The sequence below is a fragment of the Aquarana catesbeiana genome, linkage group LG04, assembly GCF_042186555.1.
Source record: "Aquarana catesbeiana isolate 2022-GZ linkage group LG04, ASM4218655v1, whole genome shotgun sequence".
In the NCBI taxonomy this organism is placed as follows: domain Eukaryota; kingdom Metazoa; phylum Chordata; class Amphibia; order Anura; family Ranidae; genus Aquarana; species Aquarana catesbeiana.
Genome location: NC_133327.1, coordinates 406952172 through 406973603, shown reverse-complemented (window position 1 = coordinate 406973603; position 21432 = coordinate 406952172). Strand labels below are relative to the sequence as shown.

Below are 21432 nucleotides of genomic sequence, written 5' to 3'. Positions count from 1 at the left end.
TACAGCCTACATTTCCATGTAAAATGGTTCTATACATATTTTCTGTTATTAGAATGTACTTATTACTGTTATATTATTATAATTTTGTTTACAAACTAGTAGTAAGTAACATTTGTGCATGCCTGAATGGCTCATCAGCATTGCCTCATACTTTACTAGACAACTCAAACTGGCTATACACATATAGATTTTTTTCTGTTCAGCCTGCAGGCTACATAGCACAGATGGACAAATCTCCCACTGTGGCTATTGCATTTTGACAGCCAGCGCCGCAAGCTTTCAAAAAACCTGCACGGCGCCTACATCTGATCTTCAGTTCATCAGAAAGCAGAGAAAATTTTAACAGTGTATGATCTGCTTTATCTTGAAGTTTTAAATCCATCTATGAGGCAAGAAGCTACTGTTGTAGTATAGAGAAAATTATGCAGACTTATAATAAATAAAAATAAACACTCATTTAACCACTTAAGGACCAATTAGAAATATGTCTGCCCCATGTACATATACAATTACATTCAGTACATATTTTAAGACATTATTATTCATTGGTGCATCATTTTAATCTTAGATATACTGTATATCATTAAAAAAAATGAAAGTAAAATATAAAACATAAGTGCATGTATAGGGGCTTTTTTTTAAAAACTGGAGAGTGCAAAATCAGGTGCAGCTGAGTATGGTAGCCAATCGGCTTCTAACTTTCTAACTTAGCTTGTACAATTAAGCGTTGACAATAAAAACTGGAAGTTGATTGGTTTCTGTGCAGAGCTGCATCAGATTTTGCACTCTCCAGTTTTAGTAGATCAACCCCATAGTGCCTTAATCTGTCAGGGCCACCTTCTGCAGTTTCATCAACCAATCTGCCTCATATAGGTCCGTGTTCTTGCACAGTGGGAGTTACAAGCATGTATTCATGCATACAGCTGTGTGCACATGGGCAAGTTTACATGTATAGCATTGTGTTATTCTTCATCAGAAAAACCTTGTTCTTTATTAAGTCCTTTATATAAATAAGAGGAATTTTTTGCTAAAATGTTAGTGCAATAGTTACCTGTAGATAGCATCTCGCTGATTGCTGTAAGTTGCTCGAATAAGAAATTTATCAATGTTTGCCAGCACAGTCATGAATTCATTTCTGCTGATTGGATATTCTGTCCCATACTTTCTAAAATTTTCAGGACGCAGCTCAACTTTTTCAGTGCGTTCTTCAAATGGTTGTAGGTCAATACCATCATGTATAGTGCTAATCATCAAGCCATTACCCTGTAGATATTTTTAGAAATATAAAAAAAAAAAACATGATATTGTTAGGATTACCTGCTACCAGGCAAAAATAATACAGTTAAACAGATAGTCATTTAGAAATGTGTATTTTAGACTACCCATAGATATGAGATGATAATGGCTCAGCCCAGATGCCAAGGTAAACAGTATACGTCTGTCAGTGCTACTTATCTCCTCCCTGTTTTCCTCTCCATGGATAAGAACAGAAAAATTTCACTGAGCTGCCAGTTCCACGTTATGGAGCAGAGGTACTAAAGAACAGCTATACTTTACCTGCTTGGCTAATTAGCCACATACTGTATGTCTACATGTTCATGGCCATCCTATTGAAAAGAACATAATTGCACTGTCAAAACTCTTAAGCCATAGTGAAAGAGGTTTTCATTATTGGGAGAATGTCAGAAAGTAAGAATATATGGCACATGCTAACAAATTTATTTGGAGAAGTAAATTTAGAAAGGCTAACTACAGTTCTAAGAAGAGTGGTGAGTTTAAAGGATGAATTTAAAGGGTGAATTTAAAGGTGAATTTAAAGGGTTAGATTACACTCACATGAAACTGCAGCCAGCCAGTAGGTATTGCAGCCTTCTGAAGATCCAAACACCCTAAACCCTGTCTATTATTATTGCCATGGCTTTATTGGGGGGGAGGTGACGTTGCTAACGAAAATTTTTCCTGAATGATGCCCTCAGTTGGCTCTTCTTAGTTGGATGTCTGCTCTGAGCTTATGGTTGAGACGTAAACGGGTGACCCTGCCCCCCTCTGAAGCCACGGGGGCTTCCCCCATTTACGTCACCGGGTGGCCCTGCCCTCAGCTATATAACAGCTGTCACCAAGAAGAAGCGTCACTCAGCGGGAGCCTCCCATGGAGGCGGAACTGTTACGGCTTTTTTTGTCTTTTTCAGTCCATCGGGCGGCGTGGATTTACAACGCGGGGCATTTTTATTTTTTATCTCTTAATAAAGGACTTGTCCCAAGCTGTCTTTTGTCTTTTTTACCATTTTTTACACTTTTTTTGTGAAATGGTAGGGGTACAATGTACCCTGTTACCAATTCACATGGAGGGCCGGGATCTCGGGGTACCCTTGTTATAGGGGGCTTCCAGATTCTGATAAGCCCCCCACCCGCATACCCCCACAGCCATTGGGCAAGTGTTGTGGGGATGAGACCCTTGTCACCATCAACACGGGGACAAGGTGCACCCTCATGTTGAGGGCATGTGGCCTGGTAAGGTTCAGGAGGGGGACCGCTCTCTCGCCCCCATTTTTTCCTGTGGCCTGCCAGGTTGCGTGCTTAGATAAAGGTCTGGTATGGATTTTGGGGGGACCCCCACACCATTTTTTTTTAATTTTGACACAGGGTTCCCCTTAAAATGCATACCAGACCCAAAGGGCCTGGTAATGGACTAGGGGGAACCCATGCCGTTTTTTCAACGAGTTTTATCTATATTGCCGAGACCCGACAATTCATGACAGCCGCAAGCAGTTTTAAATGACTTTTTACCTTTATAAATGTCATTTTGCTGCGGTACTGTTCTAAACATGGGAAAATTGTGCCACTTTACAGGCATACTATAGATACTATAGATACCCCCCAGGCATGATATTTAAAGGAATATTTCATTTTTATTGTTTCACTTTAAGCATTATTAAAATCACTGCTCCTGAAAAAACGGCCATTTTTAAAACTTTTTTTGCATTGATACATGTCCCCTGGGGCAGGACCCAGGGCCCCAAACACTTTTTATGACAATAACATACATATAAGCCTTTAAAATGAGTACTTCTGGTTTTTCACATAAGTGTCCCATAGACTTTAAAGGTGTTCTGCGGCTTTAGAATTTGCTGCGGACACCGCATACTGTTCGTTGTTCCCTGAACTGTCGAACAATCAAAGTTCGGCCCAAACTCATGCTCGGGCCGAACCATTCGCCCATCCCTATCAACAAGTTTTCATTATGCTCTTATTGCTTGCAATTGTGCCATGTGAACCCAAAAGCTATGGTCTTGCCCCTCCAGCTAGGAACAGCTGTAGTATCAATAATGAGGTGTGAAGTGGGCAAGTGGACATTTAATTTAAATCAAGGCTACCAGATTTTCAAAACAAAATCTGGAAACACCCCACTGACTATGCCTTTTTTAACCACACCCACAGATTCATACCCCCATTCGTATCCACACCCACAAAATCACCAAGCATAAATCTGACTGCACAGTGCATAAGAAATCTAGATAGAGAGATGATTGTAAGGGACATCTGAAATAAAAATAAATCAGCTCATAAAGGGTTTATGTAAGTGTTAAGCTACCCCTAGATGGATCAAAATTTGTCTGATTGATCTGTGTATGGGTACTGTGGTTGTATCGAAGTCGATCTACTGTTGATCTATCTAACTGCAGTGTAGATCTGTGTATTCTTGGAGCAAGGAAAGTCTCCTTGTTGTTAGAATACAATGATGCTGTGGGTTGAATGAAAAAGAGATGGACTTTTGTATGGGCAGCTTTAATTGAATCATGTGATCTATGCTTCACTTGACTAAGCAATTATATAACATTGTGATGGTCGATGTATGGTTATTCCTGTAATGAAAAATATTGAGGAGAAAACAGTCAATGTTTGTAATTGGCTCCAAAACTTCCTTAATAGAAAAATAAAAGCTACACTTTCATAGGGGAAACACTAGGGGGGTGTGACACTAATTAGCAGTATCGCATACTGTATACGGCTAGGTTCCCATCTGTGTAGGTGGTTCTCGCTGCAAGTCCACACCTGTTCCCGCAGCCGCAACCATCTGCACAGGAAAACATGCCTCCTGCGTGCGGGTGCCATTATTCCTAATGGCATGCCACAGGCACTGGGAATCGTAACAGCACTGGGAAATACACTGCACTTACAGTTCCCGTGCAGGGCTTTCCAGAATCCTGCATGGACCTTCTCCCTGCTTTCCAGGAGGCATGGTAGCCCATTTAAATGAATGGACTGCCATGCCGAAGCAAAACAAGGCTCGCAGAGCCACATCAGTGTGAACCTAGCCTAATACAGGAAATATTTTATGAACCAGTGTGCACAATGGGTTCTGAAGCAGTTAATTGTTTTGTGCTTTACTAAAGGGAAATTGCTATTCCCCCATGCCCTGCATAAATTAGCTTAAAACTAACATTTGCAATAGCTAAATAAGCCTGTTCTAGATCATGATTCTCACAAGATCTATTCAGGATTGGGAATCTATATGTTGACATCATTAAAACTTTTTTTTTAATATAGTATCTTATTGGCAAAAATGTCAGCAAAACTGTAAAAGAAATTGTGCATTCTTTATATAACTGTATTCTATTTTGTATGATTTGCCTATGTATTGCATACTGCACTCATTGTGCACACGGCACTACTAATGTTTTGATTACATGTTGCATTCTTTCGAATTCTAATTAGAATTCAACCTGCCTATGTTACGCCCCTTGTTACCATAAAAGTATAAATTTAATATTAATGCGATGCCTACGTAATCATGTGTATAAAAAAACTTCAATTATGCGGAATAAACAGAACAGCTACAGTATTTGGAAAGATGCTGAGTGTATCTTTTGTGCCGGTTCCCTACTGCAGTAGTTATTAACCACTTACCAACCGGCCCATAGCCAAATGACGGCTACAGGGTGATTGGATAACTCTGGGAGAGTGTACTATGACGTCCTCCCAGAATCACGCTCCCGCGTGCCCCCTGGGGCATGCACATGGGTGTATCCATGACCGCCGGGTCCTGCATCACGGATCACGGTAAATGGCCACTGACAGTGGCCGTTTACCACATGATCGCTCCGTCAAACGATGGAGCGATCACATGTAAACAAACCGGCGTGACATCCAGTTCCTCTCTTCCCTCTCCCTACAGTGTGAGCGGAGAGGGGAGAGAACAGATGCAGCAGTGCTGTGGGCTGGATGTGTAGTGCCCACAGTGCTGCTCAGAGACAAATCCAGTATCCATCCATCCCTCTGTCTAAGCCATCCACACTCAGCCACCCCGCCATCCACGCTCATCCATCCCACCATCCACGCTCAGCCATCCCGCCATCCACGCTCATCCATCCTGCCATCCATGCCCATCCATCCCACCATCCACACTCAGCCATCCCGCCATCCACACTCAGCCATCCCGCCATCCACACTCAGCCATCCTGCCATCCACACTCAGCCATCCTGCCATCCACACTCAGCCATCCCACCATCCACGCTCATCCATCCACACTCAGCCATCCCACCATCAACACTCAGCCATCCCACCATCCACGCTCAGCCATCCCGCCATTTGTACTCATCCATCCATACTCATACTTATCCACCCATCCATGCTCAGCCATCCATACTCAGCAATACTCAGCCATCCATCCATGCTCAGCCATCCCATCCACCCCCAGCCATACTCAGCCATACTTAGCCATACCCAGCCATACTCAGCCATACCGAGCTGTACCCAGCCATGCTCAGCCATACTCGGCGATACCCAGCCATACTCAGCCGTACTCAGCCATACCGAGCTGTACCGAGCCATGTTCAGCCATACTAAGTGATACCCAGCCATATCCAGCCATACCGAGCTGTACCCAGCTATGCTCAGTCATACTCAGCCATACCCAGCCATACTCAGCCATGCTCAGCCATACCCAGCCGTACTCGGCCTCTGTATGTGGCCAGGCTGTGGAAGTCTCACACGTGGTATCGCTGTACTCAGGAGGAGTAGGAGAATGTATTTTGGGGTTTCATTTTTGGTATGTACATGCTATGTGTTAAAAATATTGTATAAATGGACAACTTTGTGTTAAAAAAATGCATTTTCATTTTCTTTCCACATTTTCCAAAAATTTGTAGAAAAAAATGACTGTTCAAAAGACTCATTATGACTCATAGATTATACGTTGGGGTGTTTACTTTCCAAAATGGGGTCATTTTTGGGGCGTTTCCATTGTCCTGGTGCTCCAGGGCCTTCTAAAGTGTAAGAGGTAGTCAGAAAATTAGATGTATAATTTATGCTCGAGAACACCTGATGGCGCTCCCTGCATGTTGGGCCTCTGTATGTGGCCACGAGGTGTAAAAGTCTCACACATGTGGTATCACCGTACTCAGGAGGAGTAGCAGAATGTGTTTTGGGGTGTAATTTGTGGTATGCATATGCTGTGTGTGAGAAATAACTTGCTAATATGACAATTTTGTGAAAAAATAAAAAATAAAAAAAATCTGGATTTTGCAAAGAATTGTGGGAAAAAATGACAACTTTAAAAAACTCACCATGCCCCTTTCTAAATACTTTTGAATATCTAGTTTCCAAAAAGGTGTCATTTGTGGGGTATTTGTACTTTCCTGGCATGTTAGGGTCTCAAGAACCTTAACCCTTTTATACTTAGAGGTCACTGAAGCCCTCTGCAAATTCAGTAGCATCAGAATGCTTCTGTTAACTTGCCTTTAACTCTATGATTGATTTGCCTACTTAAATGATTTTTACATTTAAAGGACACAAGGATTTTATTTGGTACTCTGTTTTAATTAAAAATCATGTTTTTTTTTTAATTATAGGATGTATTTTGTTATTACTGTAATTGTATCTGACAATTAATGTACTAAACAAAGCAAATTTTCATTCTGCAGTGACATCTGCAAGCTGAAAGTTAATTTTTGTCAGTGAAGTCTCCATTATTTATGTGGTCACAATGTTATAGTTGACATTGTGACCACATGATCAGGAAACACTTTAATTGGTTCTAGATCATTAGTAGGGTTCAGAACTGTCCCTGACAGTCAAATATGACATCTAGCAGCTGTGCATAGCTTTGGCTGTTGGCTATAAAAGAGAGATGAGGGGCATAGATTAATGTTCCCTCAGCATGGGCAATGTGCAAGGAAAGAATAATCAACAAAATATGGAAGGAAGCAGTAAACGTATAAATAATTTATGTGCTCTTATTCTTTCTTTGTGACCCTTAGCTGGTTTAAAATTCTGAAATTAATCTCTTCTCGATTATAAAAGCTACACCTAGCATAATTTTGTATTTCTATACTTTAGGAAATTATCTAAAGGACCCTTTGTGTGGGATAAAATGTACTAAGTTTATATTGTTATTATATTGTTAAGGCTAATTAAGTTCCATAATTTATTTTTTGCCTGGATGTAGGCAGATGTGGTCCTCAGTAGACATAATGTGGCCCCTTAAAGTTAAATTACATTCAATTCAGCCAACTATTTTATTTGAGTTTGACATGCCTGAGAAATGAAAAAGATGTTCAAGTTGACAGGTGTACGCTATTCTCTGAGCATTGATGAAGGTTCAGATTTTGTTATTTTGGAAAAGTAATCATTTCCTGTATGCCAAGTCTTTGGTATGCAAATTGCTTTTAGAATCATTTTTTTCAGTAATGTCAGAAACCTTTTATGCATATCTTTTCTGATACTCTTTAATGTATGTTTTAATTGAAAAATGTACATGAGTTATAAATATACCATCAAAAAAAGCTACAAACATTCCTACCTCAATAATGATATTTGGGTGACCTCTTAGCTCCTTATCACCATCATCATCTCTAACAGCTGAGTCATAGGAGATTGTGTATGTTAAATGTCCTCCCACAGCTGCAACCTACAGAAGATCAAAAGAAATTGATTAGGGTATTTATTTGCCAATCTCTGGCGTTTCAGTGAGTTCTTTTATTTGATTGATGTTAATTGATTCATCTTGCATATTGATCCAAAGCGCAAGTTAAACTTAGAAAATAAGCAGAAAATCAATTGTGGAAAAACATTATTAGCAACAACTTGAAAGACATTAGAATCATCACTCTACAAGCTTTTATGGTAACCTCTAAGCATATGTGAATAATAATTATAGCTTTCAAATATCTGTATGTTGTCTGTTCAAACTCTAGATATACATGACTTTGCATCTGAAATAATCCTGTAACCACAGCATGTACATAAACTACATTTTGCTTCAGATCTAACTAATAATGCCATTTGTGAATATTTACATAGCCCCCAATATAGGGCATTCAGTCTCAAACTGGCAGCCAACATCGACAGAGGGCAATAGGTATAATGGTCTATCTTTGAACTTTTTAATATTAAACATTATTAAAATATTTTAACAGAGATGTTAGAATCCCAACAGGGCTAGATAATTCTTTATTGGTAGACAGGATTATTTAGTGCACTGCATGTAAAACAAGTCATTAAATAGGTAACAAACCACAGTAGGTTTCGTTTATGATTGAGCAATGAATAGCTTGATCTGTGAGTTGGGAGCTCAGATCTCATCTTTTATACAGGACACATGAAAAATGCATTAAACCAGGCTGCTTTCAATGGTATTTATGCATGGCAAGGGAAGTCAAGCTATGTTACATGTTTAAACTATTGAAAGCCCTAGTGATATTCTTTAAACATTTAGAAAGCTACAACATTTCTTACCTTCTAATTTAGTGACAGTGAGCTGATGACATTACACAATAGGCAATATGGACATATTTAAAGAGGTTGTAAACCTCAGAAAAAAAACAGCAAAAAAAACAAACCCTGCAAGACATAGGCATAATAAGCTAGTATGCATCGCATACTAGCTCATTATGAAATACTTACTTACTTTAGAACGATGCCCTGGATCGGCATCCCCCCCCCCCCCCCAAATACAGTGTGGACATCTCCCACCAGAGTTACTTCTGGGTCTGTGGCTCTGGCACTGTGATTGGCTGGAGATGAAGTCACTCCCTCGAATGACTCTTACCTGTAGGTAAAAGTGGTGTAACAGGGTTTACAACCACTTTATGGTCTGCTTGTAAAAAAGTTTGCTGAACAAATGTAACTTACATCCAAAAAGATTTAAAGACACTTGCTGTATTCTGTGTGATAAAACTTGTATGATCGTAAGCACCATCCAGTGGTCAAAATTCCTTTTTTTCTGATTGAAATATTAATAAACAAATACCGCATTATGGCCACTAGATGGTGATTACTATCATACAGGGTAAATATATACTTAGAATATGGCAATTTTCATTGATGCTGTGCAGATGTGTATCACATTTGTTCAGCAAATGTTTTATACATAGACCCCTTACTGTTATGTTGTCCTGAAAACCACAAACATTTTGCCTTCAGAGATTATTGTGAGGCAGTGATTTGTCATAGTGAATACATTTAAAAAAAAATAAGGCTTATTTCACAAGGGCAACAGACTCTGTACAATAATCCATGCTTAACTGATTTTTAGATCATGGTTTAGAGCCAGTTTACAGATGGACAGGAGGAAATACTGTCCTATATTGAATGATTTTATTTTTTTATCCAAATGTAGATTTTAAATTTATATATGCAACCATAGCTGCATGTTAGCACGCAGTTGTGGGGAGTTCCATTGATTTTAGTAAGTGAGTTTGGCATGCTTAATGACTGCCAAATATGACATGCCAAGTTAACTAGAATGCTGTGCCATATAGCAACACAAACACGCTCTTCTGAACAACCCCAGATATGGGCAATGCTAACACAAACACCAGTTTTTTTTTTGTTTTTTTTTACTGAAGGCTTCACCTGTGTGAATGAGACCTAAAAGTGTACCTTTCCTAACCGAATTCTGGAAGCTTCTACTACTGAACTTCTTTGGAAAATTATAGTTGACTTTCCAAGTTATTGACCCTGAGCAAGTATGCAGATCAGGAATGACTTAAAGTACTAAAGCCATTTGCACTTACGGAATATGAGGTCAACAATAGTAGCCCCTATATTTTGTTTAAGTCAGACTGTCAGTATTATTTCAAATGTTTAGTTTTGCTTGTCTACATTGTGATTGGGCATGCTATTTATTAAAAGAGAGGATTAAAAACTATCATAAAGGTACAGGTATTTGTCTTTTTGTCATACCAACATTCCTACATTTTATCCCAACCAGACCAACATTTTAAGTACAGGACTACTCCCAATATTCAATCAATTCCAAACATTTAAAGCCTCATATGTATGTATTGAAACCCTATGACTCCTGAGGCTTTGTTATACCTTTATTATTCATTTTAGGTTTACATCACTAATCTTAGAATAGACACTGCAATATAGGCTATTTCCAGTTATGTTTTGGAGCAATAATTGTTTATTATACCTTGACATGTTGCTTTCTGGTACTGCGTTTGAACTTATCTTTGTGATTTGTTAAACTTTAATAAACAAATTTGACAAGGAAACCCTATACTTCATTCATATTGGCACTCTTGCATTTACCTTTTCTAAACAAAGGAGAAGTGATCTGGGCAGCATAAACAACTTTTGTGCCTCCAAATCACCTTTTCCATCATTTAGATGTCCCTTCTCTAAATCAGGAAGACACATTAAGGCATGTTTAGAATTTTTTACACATGTTCACATGCATTTAGTCACGTTTAGAATGTCTAAAGTGAAACCTGAGCACAGGGGTTGATTTACTAAAACCGGAGAGTGCAAAATCTGGTGCAGATGTCCATAGAAACAGCTTCTAGGTTTTCTGTCAAAGATTAATTGAACAAGCTGAAGTTAGAATCTGATTGGCTACCATGCACAACTGCACCAGATTTTGTACTCTCCAGTATTAGTAAAGTAACCCCACAGAATTAATTTTTTTCAACATGCAGATTAACTGACTACACCTAAATGCAGATAAACATACAGTGTAAATTGCACCATTAAAACATTATTATATGCCTTTATATGCAACTGGAAATGCCCTTTAAATGCATATAAATACCGGCTTGACAGTGCCAGTGTGAACGAGGCCTAACCATGAACTTTACTTATTCACTCTCTTTTGGCTTGTTAAATATACAGTTGGAAGCATTTTGTTAGTTCTGTTTCATAAGTACAAATAAAACCAAGTGATCTTGTCAGAAATTCAAAACTTTCTTGTGTCCTTTGGACAGAGATCTGAGTTCTGAGAGTTGGAATGGTTAGGTAGGTTAGAAAACAATCTGGGCAGTGCTGACAACACTCAGAACACAAACGAGCTGTATGATATTAGCCTGCAACAGGGTTGATTTATTAAAACTGGAGAGTGCAAAATCTAGTGCAGCTCTGCATAAAAACCAATCAGCTTTCAGGATTTTTTTTGTCAACGCATAATTGAATAAGCTTCAGTTAGAAGCTGATTGACTGCCATGTGTAGCTGCACCAGATTTTTCACTCTTTGATTTTAGTAAATCAACCCCATAGTTAAGTGTCGAAACCCAAAATCAGAAAGTTAAACACTAAAGCTTAAATGTCACGGCTGCATTAATTTTCTTTGTTTAGACTTGTTTCCTTTATTTGCAATAGGTGATCCAGCCAGTAACATGCTTCCTCTCTAAGGGTGTCTCCTCTATCTATGAAGGAGCAATGAGACACCCTTGGGCAGCAGCACTGTCTGGAGAGAGTATTGTTGGATGGAATAGTAGAATTAGATGGACATTACATAAGTAAATAACAAAATAAAGTATAATTCCTGCCTAACACTTTTATGTAGTAATAGCAACAGTTTTTTCATTTGGGACAATAAACGTTTTACAGAAAGGAATACAAGTTGACCATTGGGAGCACCCCTGTCATTGTTAAATGGTTTGTCTCAACCATCTAACTTCTACTTTTGCTGCATAGCTTGGTCTGTTAAAGGAAGTTAAAAAACAACATCAGACTTAACAGGTTAAAAAAATAAGATACAGGGAGGACTCTAAAAAACAAAGACTGCTTTATTAAAGTGGAACTGTACTCACCTGGTCCACACCACTGCGATGTCCAGGAGCTACCTGCCAACTGCTGACATCTTAAGTCAGTCTGCTTCCAGGTACCAACCTCCAGCCATTTTCATTGTCAGGGCTGAGATAACATCACTCCAGCACATGTGGGAATTAATTAATATTGGCATTGCTGAAATTGTACACTGAGCCGTGTGTGCGCAGCTCAATTTACAGGGTAGACAGGCAGGTAGGAAACTTTAATGGAGACGAGACATTAGTATATCTCTTTTACATTAAAGCATTTGTAAACTCAGACATGAAATATGAACAAAACACATCCATTTATAGTGTGTACTTGTCTCAATTAAGAGCACTAAGTGCAATTTCTGTCTGCTGCTTCATTCCTCTGCTATCAGCATGAATCATCTCTGACAAGTTTTCCTGACTCCAAGAGAAAAATGTTGACAGGGGAGGGACCTCCAGCAGATTGACAGCCTCAGCCCTGTTCCTGTTGGCTGTGTGGAGGGGGGTGTGTCCCTTCCCTCAAATTAGCTCTCAGAAATCTCCTCACTGAGTTCTGTAGTGTGTGATTTCAGCTCTCCACACCCTTTTTCTGAACTCTGACAAACTCTATCAATTCTGGACTTTGAATAGGTGTAGAGGAGAGAAAACAGCAGATAAACGGGTACAACTTATGTAGGATAATTCATTTCATCTCTGTGTATCACCTGAGGCCAGTCACTTCACTGGTTCTACAACCACTGTAAAAGTTCTGCCTGTACTACCTGTCGGTGTAGGTTCTGACTGGTAAAAGATTATGTACGCATGGGGGGTTATTTACTAAAGGCAAATCCACTTTGCACTACAAGTGCACTGCAAGTGCACTTGGAAGTGCAGTCGCTGTAAATATGAGGGGAAGATCTGAAATGAGGGGAAGCTCTGCTGATTTTATAATCCGATCATGTGCAAGCTAAAATGCTGTCTTTTATTATCCTTGCATGCCCCCCTCGGATTTACAGCGACTGCACTTCCAAGTGCACTTGCAGTGCACTTGTAGTGCAAAGTGGATTTGCCTTTCGTAAATAACCCCCATGGTTTATACTCTGTATTTTCTTATTGTACTCTATTTTGTATAAGTTTTAAAATTCGACGACTTGTATATGCATCAATGACAGTCATTTGCTGTGTTTGTGAATCTTTCTTTAAAGATAAAATAATGTAAAAAATAAACCCTGCCTGTTTGACAATTGTCTTATTTTTTTGCTAACATTCTACTTTAATACTATTGGCAGACTGCATTATATAATGGATGTCATTTTTGATATTGCCTTTAGTAATCTGTAAGGGAAAAACACGTGAAAAGTGTATGTTTTGCAGAAATGTACTTGACATTTTTATAAATATTTTCCATAATACCATAGCATAATTTAAGTGATGTGAGGATGCAGATATTTTTCAACACGTTTTTAAGAAACTAAAAATAGAGTTACAAAGCTACTATTTAGGCTTGAGCAAAACATCAACATCAAACTCTGAATATGTGTTCCTTGAGACGATAGTCTTATGCCGTGTACACACAGGTGGACTTTTCGACCAGACTGGTCCGGCGGAACTAATCTGTCAGACAATCCGACCATGTGTGGGCTTCATCGGACCTGCAGCGGACTTTTTCGGTCAAAAATCAATTAGATTTGGAACATGTTTCAAATCTTTCCGCTGGAACTCTGCCGGACCCAGTTCCTATTGAGAAATCAGCTCGTCTGTATGCTAGTCCAATGGATGAAAACCAACGCTAGGGCAGCTATTGGCTACTGGCTATGAACTTCCTTATTTTAGTCCGGTTGTACATCATTACGTACAAATCCGTCGGACTTTGATGTTATTGTGTGTAACCAAGTCCATTCGTTCGAAAGTCCGTCGGAAGTCTGTCAAAAGTTCGTCAAAAATCGGTCGGAAAGACAGTTGGACCTTTGATGCCGAAAAGTTCGCCCATGTGTACATGGCATAAGTCATACACTTATCCTAAAATATAAATCCAGGATCCTGAGAGAATCCTTACAATGCCTTGCATTCGTGAACTGAGGATAGCAACAATCATGCAATGCTCATTGTCAGTCCATTTCTCTAAACCTCTCCTGGGCAGAAGTAAGCAGCATTTAAAATTTGAATGCAAGAAAAGGCTACCCTCCTAGTTATTTTTAGTCTAAAGCAAAAGCCAGCACAAATTACCCATGTGTAAAAAGTAAAAGTCTTACTAACAGGAATGGGAAGATGTGCTAAACACCCCTTTCTGACACACATATCTGTGTGGCCCCTTCTTTATTTCATGCCACAAAGCAAAACAAAAAAAAAACTATTTAAATTCAACTGGTAAGTCCAGGCAGTTACCTACAAAGACAGTTATATTTCAAACAGTATAGTAACAGTCATCAATAAGGGCTCTTCATATTTGGAGATCTTAATAATTTTAATATGCATTGTGCATCTCGGCTTTCCCATGAAAAATTCACTTCTAAGTTCCATAAGACCATAGATCTCTGTATGTTTACAGTTTCAGGTTAAAAAACAGATCTTAATTTACACATAATTCTCTGGCAACAAAAATAAATTATATTTGCTTCCATAAATAGTTGGCTGTAAACTCTAGTATAAAACTACCTGTTTATACACATGTTTTGAGAAAATGTATATGAGCATCTAAATAACTTTACCTTAATATAGAATTTCTAAAGGCAATATATACATTGCCTTGAAAAAGTATTCATACCCCTTGACATTTTTCCACATTTTGTCATGTTGCAACCAAAAACGGATATGTATTTTATTGGGATGTGATAGACCAACACAAAGTGGCACAGAATTGTGAAGTGTAAGGAAAATGATAAATGGTTTTCAATATTTTTTACAAATAAATATCTGAAAAGTGTGGTGTGCATTTGTATTCAGCCCCCTTTACTCTGATACCCCTAACTAAAACCTAGTGAAGCCAACTGCCTTCAGAAGTCATCTAATTAGTAAATAGAGTCTAACTGTGTGTAATTTAATCTCAGTATAAATACAGCTATTCTGTGAAGCCCTCAGAGATTTGTTAAAGAACCTTAGTAAACAAACTGCATCATGAAGGCCAAGTAACACACCAGACAGGTCAGGAATAAAAGACAAATTTAAAGCAGAGTTAGGTTATATAAAAATATCCCAAGCTTTGAACATTTCAAGGAGCACTATTCAATCCATCATCAAAAAATAGAAAGAGTATGGCACAACTGCAAACCTACCAAGACATAGCCATCCACCTAAAAAGACAGGCCGGGCAAGGAGAGCATTAATCAGAGAAGCAGCTAAGAGGCCCATGGTAAATCTGGATGAGCCGCAGAGATCCACGGCTCAGGTGGGAGAATCTGTCCACAGGACAACTATTAGTTGTGTACTCCACAAATCTGGCCTTTATGGAAGAGTGGCAAGAAGAAAGCCATTGTTGAAAGAAAGCCATAAGAATTCCTGTTTGCAGTTTGCGAATAGCCATGTAGGGGACACAGCAAACATGTGGAAGAAGGTGCTCTGATCAGATGAGACCAAAATTGAACTTTTTGGTCTAAAAGCAAAACGTTATGTGTGGTGTAAAACAAACACTGCACATCACCCTGAACACACCATCCCTACCATGAAACATGGTGGTGGCAGCATCATGTTGTGGTGATGCTTTTCTTCAGCTGGGACAGAGAAGCTGCTCAGAGTTGATGGGAAGATGGATCGAGCCAAATACATAGCAACCATAGAAGAAAACCTGCAAAAGACTTGAGACTGGGGCAGGACTTTCCAGCAGGACAACAACCCTAAACATACAGCCAGAGCTACAATGGAAGGAATTTAGATCAAAGCATATTCATGTATTAGAATGGCCCAGTCAAAGTCCAGACCTAAATCCAATTGAGAATCTGTGACAAGACTTGAAAATTGCTGTTCACAGATGCTCTTTATCCAATCTGACAAAGCTTGAGCTATTTTTCAAAGAAGAATAGGCAAAAATGTCACTCTCTACATGTGCAAAGCTGCTAGAGACATCCACAAAAAGACTTGCAGCTGTAATTGCAGCGAAAGGTGGTTCTACAAAGTATTGACACAGGGGGGCTGAATACAAATGCAAGCCACACTTTTCACATATTTATTTGTAAGACATTTTGAAAACCATTTATCATTTTCCTTCCACTTCACAATTATGTGAAGTACAAATGTACAACACTATTGGAGATTCCTTCCTTATATTCCAATACTGAGGAGACACAGAGGAGAGTATCAGGTAGGATCCCCAGGATTCCCAGAGAGGAAGTTCCCCTAAGGACCCCCAAGCTGATCATATCTATGGAGGTGGGTGGAGACATATGGACAACTAGAGGAAGATCTGTGTATCTAAATGCTGTTACCTTACAGCAGTGAGGTGAGCTCAAGGGACAGACACCAGTCACTTATTGTTTGGAAGAGTTAGTTCACTTACTTCTGTCACCATTTTGACATTGTTGTTTCTTTATTTGGACTATATTGTGTTATATATATATTTATTTATTACTTCACATTCCCTTTTGGCATGAGTGCGAACACTGTGTACTTTATTTTTTCATATATTATGCCATCTGATTATATGCTATTGGACATGTATTTATTTACTCATTTCACTTGTTTTTTTGATACACTTGACAACGCAACATCATCACTCTATCATTCATTGTGTTTTTTAAAGTGATTCTTTAATATTTTTAAAATACTTATTCTTTACAGTACTGTCAGGGGACTTTGCTGAAATACCAAGGGTCTAAAAAGACCCTGGATGTTTCACATTTGACTTAGGCTAGGTTCACATTATTATGATTCTGTGCACATTTGCACAGCACAGCAGCCCATTCATTTGAATAGACTGCTGTGCCTTGCACTTTCCTGCAGGACAAGGGTTCCTGCACCTTTTTGAAACATGGCCGTATGAAAATTGCATGGTGCTTTGACACTATGTGATTCAGCGTGCAGGAAACTGCACCATGTTTTTCAGGGCATGGGGGTGCCATGAAAAACATGTTTACTGACCCCCTACCCACTCTTAATCCTGAAGATCCTATACTTACCTTCTCTGTGGAATGGTTTTGCAGCCCTGATCCTCCTCATCACGGGGTCCCCCGCTGGTGCTTCTGGCTCCTCCCACTGCAGAGTGCCCCCATAGCAACCCGCTTACTATGGGAACACTCATACTGGCTCAATCCTGAACTGCGCTTTGAGTGTTCATTGAATTACAACCACTTTAATCATAATTGCTTTGTAGTATCACTTCAAAATCCTAAAACTGCCTTTTCATTATCAGTTACATTTTTCAGTCAGCATGCAGCTGAGGACAATTAGTATATGAACATCTCCACAGCTCTTTAAATGTCCTCAAAGCAAATATCAAAAAAATTGTTGTAATGCTATTCTTAATTCAACTTGTGCTATATTTGTTTAACTTTTTATGCTTTAAGAGTGGGTTGTAATGGAAACTTTATTGCTGTACCTGCAGGTAGGTGGAATGTAATCAGTCTAACTCAAAGATCTTGAACTCCTCAACTTCAATAACTGAATTGCATCCAATAAGCAACAAATAAAAATGACTAAACTATAAACAAAAAAAATAACTGAATGCATACTGTAATGCAATTTACCGAAATCACAGAGGCGCAGAAAACATTGATTTATTTTTCTATAGACTACTTGACAGACTATGGAGCCCTAATTTATTTTATACAAATAGCCTTTAAAGTCCATTAACTACCTTTAAGTACTGTTCTTTTTCAAATGACTTACATGATTTCCATTTGCTGCAGCAACAATATATTTCAATTTACTACTTGCCTTCACAAAAGCATTCTCCTTTACTTTTTTGTGTTATGATTTGCAAATGTGAATATTTAACATATGTATAAGTGCTTAAACAGCACTCTTTTTGTTTTGTTTGTTTAATTTTTTCACTGCAAGTTAGTATCACTACCTGATTGTCAGTGCCGGTGGATTCATAGATTTACATAATAAGAAAATTAGTTTTCCCCTCAAATGTGTCTACTACAAATACCCACTACAAAAGGTTCTTTTGACATTAGGCCTAAATTACTAAAGAAAATTCACAAGGCAAAGATACAATTCTACGGTATCTTTGCATTGCTAATCTCATGAGCTTGCAGAGGTACTGTACTACAAACATTTGACAAGCTCACAAAGTAATTAAATCTGCAAGTGCAGCAATCAGATACAACTCCATAGGAGAATTCATAAAGAGTGTTGTAGACATTCTTTAGAAATCTTTCTGGCTCCTGCATTGTAATTGCTCACTGGCCATCCCACCGAATACCCATGAGCGTGGATGGGGATATATCTTGGAGAGGGATGGAGATTCTGGGTGGGGATGAGGATGCTGGGGTTGCATTGTGAAAATGGATGAGGATGACTCTGGGTGGGGATGAGAGCTACATAGTTACCCAATATAACTCACATGCCCACCCAGAGTCATCCTCATCCATTTTCACAATGCAACTCCATTATGCCAGCTTGTCAGCCTCAGGTGTCCCATCCAAGGACATTAAATAAAGTGAGTGCAAATCAACAGCACAGTGGGTACAGCAGCACACACGAACTCTCTGTGACTTACCCTCCATGCTGCTCTCTTATATTCTGAATCTGCATGCACCTGAGAGGGCTGGGTCTACTTTTATCACTGAAGAACTGACCACACACCTTGCCCGAATCACGGCCAACCAGATTGCAAACTAACCTAGAAACGGCCAGCAGGCTCCGCCTCAGCAGGGAAGGAAGCGGAGTGCTGGCCAAGATCACCGGGGGGGCTGTTGAAGTGAAAGGCGGCAGAGGTTCAGGCTTGTATGCTTCTTTCTCCTTTTCTATTGCGGGCCAGTGGCTGCCTGCAGAAACAGTTTAATTTCATGTGCTGCTGTAGGGGGAGCAGGCGAGGCCAGCCGGGCCCCTTGGGATGCTCGGCCCCCTTGCAAGAATTATACCTGTACCCCTCTGATGAAAAGAAAATGCCGCTCTGTAAGTCTCCATGCTTTCGTAAATGCTCCCGCCCTACTGCACAGTATTGGGTGCTGGCTATGCACAAGTCTGTGGAGATAGAAAAATCCTGGACTGCCACACTCCATGGAAAAGCATCTTTTTTGAAAATATATGAATAAAATCCAAAATTTCAGACAAATACAAAAAGTGGGCACAGCGGGAATCAAATGTCTAACGCATTTCACATCCAAAGATGTTTACTCATAGCTATGAGTAAGCATCTTTGGATGTGAAACGCATTAGCCATTTGATTTCCGCTGTGCCCACTTTTTGTATTTGTCTGAAATTTTGGATTTTATTCATATATTTTCAATAAAGATGCTTTTCCATGGACTGCGGCAGTCCAGGATTTTTCTATCTCCATGTACCCCCTGATGGCGGCCCTGGGTGCTTGTGCCAGATTCATGCACGGAAGTCTGAGTGTCCATGCTAGTGTCCATGTCCCTTAACAGCCACTGCTCATGTCGCACAGACAAGTGCATGGCTGAAGAAATTTGTAGTAGGTTGGGATTACTGAGAGACTAGTTTTCCATCAGATCCGTTTTGCTTTTGGTTGACATCACGCAACAATGGGAAGATTGCTTAGCCATGTCTATGGAATCCATCCTATATTATGTGCTGTTGATCAAAGGTAAAGCAGACCTGATGGGAAACCAATCTTTCAGTTCACCTATTTAATAGGAACTGCAGCCATGGAATCTAGTCCTCCATCGGGTCCAACTCTGCGTGACTCGTCGTTTCCCAAATATGAACATTGTCATATTTTGTAATGATATCACCAGCACCCCCAGACATTTACATTCAGCCTCTCTCTGTATGCCAGCTAAGAGTTGATCTTAATTGCGATCAGTTTCCTATTTGTAATCTGTCTCAGGCATAGTGACAGGCTCTCTAAAGTGATGGTAATAAGAACTACCTTAATTTGTTGCATGTGTCTGTACTGGTACCAAAACTATGTAATGCAAATACAGTGTATGTACAGATATTTATCATGGCAACCTGCTCATAGGCTTCATAGGCATAGGAAATCAGGTATGCGTTCTCGCAGAGGCTACAGTTTTGCATATGTGGTACTCCAACCACAGTATACAGTTTTGTTGTTCTTTACAGTTGACTTTAATGATATTACAAAGTACTTCAAACATAATATGTGCCTTTAAAAATTTCTAACAGTGGTCATATTAGCTAAAAGACTTTAGAAAAAATAAAAATGTTGGTGGCCATGTTTGAAAATTTAATGTAAAACAACTTTAACATTTTCTAAATTCTGAACAATATGAGATCTGTGGGCACTAATTTTGATTTCCCAGTATTAAATGTCTAATCAGCAAAGAACTGGAAAGTTTGACCCCCCCCCCATACACTTTTTTTTCTTTCTTTCTTTACCATCTGAGTTTACATGACAAAAAAATATAAAATGTTATGAAATAAATAAAAAGCAATCTGAATTTAAAGCCCAACTGTATTTTCTTTTAAAACAAAATATACACGTTGAGGGTGCCGTAAAACTGAACTTTTTAAATGTCTTAATCCAATGAATGACACATAGATCAAAATTTTGCCGGTACGGCAGGGACTGGCCAAATTTCACTCAATTTATGATCACTGAGGTTGTAAAGAAGTTGATCTGTCAATTGGCTTCAGTACAACCATCCTGCTCAATCAGTGCTGCAGGCTATAGCTTGCAATGTGGATGAGTGGCAATGACGTTTCTTCGCTGTCAGAATACAATTGCTTAGCGAGGAGGATTCTCCCATCCATATCAAGTGTGTAGGTGGGGGAATTGAGTCCATTTTTTTTTTCATTCAACCCACTGGTTGAATGAAAAAAAAACTGACTCATCTATGGGCTGCCTTACTTTTATGGTGCCATTAAGTGAGTTATTGCAGCTCGAGTAGAAACACAATGGGGGTCATTTATAAAAAAAAGAGTGGATATAATTTTCATTATACAGGTTTTGTCCTGTGCAACTCTGCACATCCTGACCCACATTTTTACAGTTCATACATAAAATGCAGCCCCCGGTGTGTAACCTAGAGTACTGCACAGAGTTCTACATGCTTAAAAAACTAAAGAAAAAACTTTTTTTTAGTTTTGGGCAGAGTGGAGAGGGATTAGAACCTGTTCCCCTGTAAAGGAGAGTCACCACCTCTATTTGTCCTGTTTATTGTTATCACTGAATGTGAATGTAAAGAAAATCCCTAATTTTGGGTTTTCCACAGAACAGTAGGGATGAGCTTCGAGTTCGAGTCGAACTCATGTTCGACTCGAACAACGGTTGTTTGCAAGTTCACCGAACAGCGAACAATTTGGGGTGTTCGCGGCAAATTCAAATGCCACGGAACACCCTTTAAA

General features: G+C 39.2%; 1 protein-coding gene across 7 annotated transcripts in view; it reads right to left on the bottom strand.

The window, feature by feature from the left end:
- The window catches only part of LAMA2 (laminin subunit alpha 2), a 1513089-nt gene that overhangs the window by 723027 nt on the left and 768630 nt on the right, over positions 1–21432 (bottom strand). For all 7 annotated transcript variants that reach the window (XM_073627245.1, XM_073627247.1, XM_073627249.1 and 4 more), the window contains exons 13-14: positions 7803–7910; positions 1052–1263 (exon numbers count right to left, since the gene is read on the bottom strand). In XM_073627245.1, the coding sequence (XP_073483346.1) occupies positions 1052–1263; positions 7803–7910 (320 nt within the window). The remainder of the gene's footprint in view (positions 1–1051; positions 1264–7802; positions 7911–21432) is intronic.